We start from the raw sequence: 7500 nt of genomic DNA on the forward strand, positions 1-7500 counted from the left end.
GCAACAGATCATTCCTCACACCAGCCTAACAAATCATGCACATCAAGCCTGCTTTCACCTGTGTGCACTACATACATATTTGCCATGGCTGTAGTCCTTGTGGAGAAACAGCCCCTCAGAAGTACACTTAGAGCCTCGTTTTAGCTTTATTAATTATGCCACAGCCAAGAGTGCACAGAACTGGGTAAATCTGTTTCCCAAGTTTCTAATTTCTTCCACAAGCAAGAGAGACTGCACACACTTTGGCATATTTTTTGGTAATGCACTGCAAGCTCATGTGTGAGTAGTTTAAAGCTTCAATAAACTGAACCTGTGTCTGAATTCAAACAAGATGACACTTCACTGGCAACCAGATATAAATGGAGAATATGAACTGGAATGAGGGGTGGAAAACAAGTTTCATATTTTAACATATCATTTCGATAATATTGCCCTACTGTACACATCCCATTTCAGGCCAGAACAGGAAATACTATTATGAAACTGTCACTATGAAAAATAATTTAAATTTTATTATAACAATTTAAAGTGATGTACATGTAACTGAACTAAACATAATAATCTTTTTAAAAATCTAGAGAAAAAATAAAGATGGTAACAAAGCTGGTGTAATAATAAGAAAACCTAGATATAAAACCCCAATGGGATCCTAAAGCAATAAAGAACTTCTGCCATATCTGTACATTCCAAGAAAACAAGATACAATGCCAATAATTTCTTTGTTTCAAGTGAAGCATTTATCCTGAAGTACTTTTGATTACCTAAAAAAAGTTATCTTGCAAAATATTAAGCTAGATATTAAAACTCTGAAAGTTCTACTTCAGATCCTAAGAACAATCCAGTACAAGTAAATCTAAATAATCTTATCTAAGTCAATAAAATCAAATCAAGTATTTTAGACACTGAAACTGTTACAAAATTACAGAAAAGAAGAGCACCCAAAGATTCTTAAAATCAAAATCTATATATTAGCCTTTTGGTACTCTGAGGACCTCAGCAAGAGACGGGTAAGAGAGGCAACTGCCCTAGGGTCTGGACTACAGAACAGGCCCATTGATGTGACACTTTATGTTGCTACTGTTTATCATGAGGTTTCTTGCACTTGCAACATTTTATGAGAATGTTCTTAACAAGTAACTTATTAGGAATTTATTGCACCTGCAGGGTTGACCAGAGGGACCAAATTTGCCCCAGGTCACTCTCAACAAGGCTGAGTACAGTTCTTAAACTTGATACTCTTTTAGGGATTCCAGGTCTCACGATACAGCATTTGCATAATGCACAATTTTTTTATCACAAAGACTGGCAACTATTCCCAGATTTTATTAAGATAACAAAAGGTATTACCAATCCTTTTCTGTCTCTCCTACTTAGGCAGGAACACATCTAATCAATTTCTTGGTCTACCTGTTCACAAGAAAATTCTTGGCCACAGACGTAAACTGCAATTATCTATTCAAATAACAGGTCTCCAAAAGCAGGTTATAACAAAGCTCGTTACAGACATAGCACTGGCTGATCACAAATAACCAGCAAAATGTAGATAATACTTCTGAAACTCTTTACAGACAAAATTAATATAAAAATACTCAAGGTACATGCTTCTTGGAGCCTAGCCCAAAGCATTTTTATGTGCTGCCAATTATTATAGAATCTTGTAAAAATGCTAGCATTTACTAGGAATCTTCTAGTAAGAACCAACCATTTTTTTCAAAGTTCATCTTGTTCTCTCAGACTGCCATTCATGAAGGAGAATGTGATGTTTGAGCCATGTTACCTCACTGGTACAGAATTCAGAGGTCTGCATATAGTAAAAGGATCTTTATCACCTCTGAATACTTCCTCATATTCCACAACTTTAAGGGGAATCTCCTACATTGTCACATTTCTCTGCTTCACCTGCAATGAGTTTCTTAAAAACTGGATTCAAGTGTGTGATTCATTTTTCTCTGGCTACCACACTGCTATCCTTCTTTACTTATGCACTATGGACTGATTATTATTTAACCCAGAGTCCCTCACAAAATGTAGTATTCACTGTACTATTTTTTGGAAATGTCTCTACACACAGACAGTTCCCCAAGTGCTTAACCACCAAGAGGCAATTAGCAGATCTTGTGACCTCACCTGGTTTCACCTTTCCTTGAGTTTTCAGGAAATAAACATCATTTTACTAATACTCTCAATATTATTACTGTTATTATAATCGTTAATGTAATAATTATTATAATGTTACTGGTATTATCAATAGCAGTATAAGATAAAAGAAAATACTTCTGAGATAGATAGTACTAGTAACTGGCTCACTGGTGATTAATTACTCATATAGCCATATATATGTAAAAAAATCAAAGTGGCCATGGCATGTACTTACATGCCATCTCCAGCGGCAAAGGATTAAACAAGATGGTTATCATTTATACAAAAACAGTTTGTACTGATCAGTGATACTTTTTATATAATTACATAATTTCTGTTCTAATGCATTCACACCAACTCGTTGAAGTTGCCATAGTTATGTGAATCAAACCATAATGACTCATTTTTATTAATTTTGAATGTGAAGTAGCTGCATCTTGTCAGGGACTACAGCCACAATTTTCTGCCTAACATAATTTATGAAGATTTGTATGCATATATGCATACTGGTTTCCCTCAGTGATAACATAAATTTCATTTGACAGGCACTTCATGTAAAACCATAGTTCCAAAATTATAAATTAAATAAACTTGATCAATATGTACTGAGCTTTGGGAAAAAAAAGTTAATATCCATCATTAAAATTATCATCATATATTACAAATTCATATAACCAAACTTGTGGAAGTGCCTCCCGGGCCAAGAAGATGAACATTTTTAGTATCTCCAGATGCCTTTTAACAATCTACAGATACCACACAGCCTGTTTATCATGTCATTGCCTGCCTTTAATCCTGGATCTCTCTTAGCATCTGCCATACATAAGTAGGACTATTAACTTTCTCAATATTCCTTGCCACAAGATAACTATCCCACTAATTGCAGAATAATCCTATCAGAGTATAAGTAACCCTGTCACTAATGCCTTGGGTGAACTTCCAATGCATACTGTTCTCACATTCCAGTGGGAATCTTTAGCAGCTAAAACTTAGTACCAACTTGTTTAATCTACCACGAGTCTCACATCCTACTCTTTCTATATGCTATAAAGGTCAGGTCCCCTAAATATTGAGACTATGATTAGCAGGCCTAACTGGAACAAATATTACTGCCCTTTACTTCCTTCTCTGAGGGTAGATGTAGCTGGTCTTTCCCTCTCCCTGAACATGTATACATATGATGTGTTCTTTTTTTAATAAGGTATGCTACACACCATTTCTATATGAAACAGCAGATGATTCATGCAGCAGTAGTGATGAATAAGGGGTGAAAAATATAAAAAAGTGGTAATGGGGGGAGAGTTACTGCCCCACACAAATGGGCTAACAGTTCCCCTGCCAGACCCCATTGCACTTCACATGGCAAGGCACCTCAATCAAGCAGGTACAGCCATTTTTGTCTATATTTGGTTGCTTGACTCTTATTAAGTACAGCCTGCATTTATTTTAATTTGCCGATACATCTATTTTCTAAACACAGCTTGTTCTAGTTACTTTGGATTCTGATTCGTATACAGCACTGCACTCTCTTGGCCAGTCCACCAAAGCAATTTATGCACTCAAAGCCTCTGTTATTAGACGTTATATTCCTTCTCTCCTCTCCTAATATTAAAACAAATAAATAAATCAATATACAAAAATAATAAAAATAAAAATAAAAATGAAAATACACACACACGCACGCACTCACGCACACACACACACACACACACACACACACACACACACACACACACACACATACGCACATACACATATACATACACATATACATACACATACACACACATATACACACATACACATACACACACATATACACACATACACATACACACACATACACATACACACACACACACACAACCACACACACACACAATCACACACACACACAATCACACACACACACATTCACACACAAACACAATCACACACACACACACACATATATATAAATATATATGTGTATATATAAAAACATATAATAAACATATAGTACATATACAGAAAGATACATACATATGTATATGTATATGTATATAAGTATATATGTATGTATATGTGTATATATGTATGTATATGTGTATGTGTATATATATATATATATGTGTTTGTGTGTGTGTGTGTGTGTGTGTGTGTGTGCGCGTGTGTGCGCGTGTGCGTGTGCGTGTGCGTGTGCGTGTGGGTGTGCGTGCGTGTGCACGTGTGTGTGGGTGTGCCTGTGGGTGTGCCTGTGGGTGTGCCTGTGGGTGTGCCTGTGCCTGTGCCTGTGTGTGTGTGCATGTGAATGTAAGTTTATTTCTAAAATCATACACATAACATGCAACTCTGTGTATAAAGTGTTAGTCTTGTGAAATGGATAATTGTCCAAGTTTGCAACATAAGCATTTGGTTATATTTTTCACAGTGCTGCTTTGCATATTAGAGTGTATGCCATCCTTCCCTTCTTATACAGGCAACACTTGGATTAAGTTCTGCAAGTGCTATAATTTCCAAGCCTCTCATTCTTTTCACTATCTCCTGACCAAATAACTCCCTAAATGATCACAATTTTTTTTTTCAAGTATTTTTCAAAATTCCGAACTTTTCTCATACTTTTTCATTCGAGGTCATTCCGTTGTCCTCAAGTTGTATGAAGCACTCAAGAGCTGCATCAATTTGCCTTGAGCCAAGCAGGTGAAGTGCAATGCAGTTTTCCACATAACTTCTTCCTGCAACAGTGAGACTGTGGAATACCTTGAACTAATTAGCAGCTAGTGATAAGTGCAAACCCACTTACAGCTACTGAACTGCCTTTAATTTGTAGTAATAAAAAAATAAATAAATAAAGATCAAAATAAAAGAATAACAATCCATAGTGCTCAAACATCATTATTCTACATGGAGTATGGCTAGTGTTATCCCTTCAACATTTCCTCATCATCTGGAATATCCATCTTGGCATTTTTACATCATGGATTATGGAAGAAAAACCCACAATACAAAACTAGATTTATTGAAAATGAGACTACAGTTTCGAAATCCACCTGGATTCCATCCTCAGACCTGAGGATGGAATCCAGGTGGATTTCAAAACTGTAGTCTCATTTTCAATAAATCTAGTTTTGTATTGTGGGTTTTTCTTCCATTGTATCAACACGGAAGAGTGTTTTTGTATACATCATGGATTATCTAAATGTCTACCTAAAATCACATCACTCTTTTGTACCAGTTATATAAAAAAAAGGGCAAATGGAGTCTCAAACCACTATGATAAATTCATCTCTTAGGTAAAACAGAACACTTCGTAGAATAGAAAACAGCAGTATATAAACACACGTTTATATACGGAACAGGCATAAAAACACTGGAAAGGTTTGTTTACATCACTGACTTACATAAAATATATACTGCACATATCTGATATAGCACCCCAAAACTGTAAGAACTACAGAAAGTAAGAAATTAGAAAGTTTATGAGTCATAAAAGTAAGTCATTCTTAATTCCTAAATAAGAAATAAGACCTATACATTGCAAGTGCATTTACGAAACAAAAATATAGACCACGAAGGGAAATCAAAATAACTGACAAAGAAAAATAAGCATGCAGAATTCTGAGAAAATAGTTTTGCTTTTCAAAAACTTACATCAAAACATTATTTCCATACATTAAGGAAACTTTAAAAGTATGAAAGAAAAAAAAATCACTTTGCTACTTACTACTACAAATCATCACTGATAAATCTAAGCTTTAACCATATACACATTATCCTTTCTCCACATGTTAGATAAAATGAGACAGTAATGATTGTATACCATACCTTTGTGGTCTGCTTTTCATGAAAGAGGATTCTACCAAGAACAACTGTAAAAAGTGGCATGGTCGCCTTCACTGAAAAGAAAGACAGAATTATTTAGTTTACTGCTCAGGGAACTTCTAAAATAAAATACAATAGTATTTTTACAGACATACTCAGTAATGATCTCCAAAACAGCTGGACATTAAATGTTAATTTTTTTCATCTGAGAGAAAATAAAGGTTAAAATGTCACACCTCAGGAATAACCGAAAATATGGATAATTATAACAATTAAGATCTATAGCATCTGTAAATAGAACAATTAACATAATAGTTCACAATCACCTATCAGATAATTCCATCTCATACTAATTCAGTTACACTACTGAGATTGTAGTGCATCTAAACTCGGATACCTAGTGTGTTTGACCATATATATAAATTCATCAATGTCATATACTGACCTGGGATATATAATTTATTGCTCTAATAAATCCTCTAAAGTAATCCCTTGTTCATTGCCAACTTTGTATTGCTGGGTCTTCCTGTAACATTCTGAATTAAGGTTAATTATGTGCCTTCTTGTGAGTTGTACATGCATAGAAAACCCAAAGTGAGGGGTAACTTAAATATATTTTTACTAATACCCTAGAAAGTATAAAACTAAATAAGAACTTTATAAAAGATTCATATACATAACACCTGGGTGCATGTATATACCCACTCTAAAATGATGCATGTATACCAGTACTCTGGGCCCAGACACCAGCAGAATATATATATATATGCACTTTCCATTATGAGCCCACATTTATACATTAACCATCAAGTGAGTCAGTAAATATTCCTCCCAGCTTCTATTGTTACTTACTATCATTAGCAAAGTAAATTTTGGTTTATAGTCTTAATAATAATATTTGAAATTACCCTAATCAGTTTAAAAAAATAAATATATTTCCAAATAAATAGATCATTCAAAGTAGTGAAACCTCACTTGCGGTTTATGTCACTATATTAAGCCACTCTTCCTTAATCCTTCCCTGAAATGGCCTAGAAAAAAATGAATATAAGGATATAAACAGCATCTCTGAAGCACTTCTGCCCATCCCCTTACCCTGATTATGGCTCCCGAGTTCTTTTCCGGCCTTCCCCCCATTTGCATTGCTGCCCTCATCAAAGTAAATGTGGCAACCCTAACTCATCACACTTGACTGCAAATGATCTGCTACCCACCACCTGTGGTGCTTTCACAGTCTCTATTTCCACAGTGCCATTGTTTCTTCAAAGTGTTCTCTTCAACAGAAGAAAGCAAGAATAACAATGAAGAGTTTCACTTCACCACAGCTGCTCCACTAGAAAATGTTTGGTGTGGAGTTCATGTGCATGTGGGTGTTCAAGCATACTTATGAACAGACACACATTCCAATTTTGTGAACCTCCAAATGCTACTAAAATTAGTCAATCATTAACCTCAGTCTGTGTTTTTGTGATCCTTAAAAGTTTGTTTGTTTTTTTACTTATATGTGTACACTATATATACATGATCATTTTACTGTTCATAACAAAGTTCTGAAAGAAA

General features: G+C 35.0%; 1 protein-coding gene across 1 annotated transcript in view; it reads right to left on the minus strand.

The window, feature by feature from the left end:
- The window catches only part of LOC119576091 (solute carrier family 35 member E1 homolog), a 28231-nt gene that overhangs the window by 6106 nt on the left and 14625 nt on the right, over positions 1–7500 (minus strand). Inside the window, exon 2 of the mRNA XM_037923632.1 lies at positions 5944–6014. Within this exon, the coding sequence (XP_037779560.1) occupies positions 5944–6014 (71 nt within the window). The remainder of the gene's footprint in view (positions 1–5943; positions 6015–7500) is intronic.

Source organism: Penaeus monodon, chromosome 8 (assembly GCF_015228065.2).
Source record: "Penaeus monodon isolate SGIC_2016 chromosome 8, NSTDA_Pmon_1, whole genome shotgun sequence".
NCBI classification, from domain to species: domain Eukaryota; kingdom Metazoa; phylum Arthropoda; class Malacostraca; order Decapoda; family Penaeidae; genus Penaeus; species Penaeus monodon.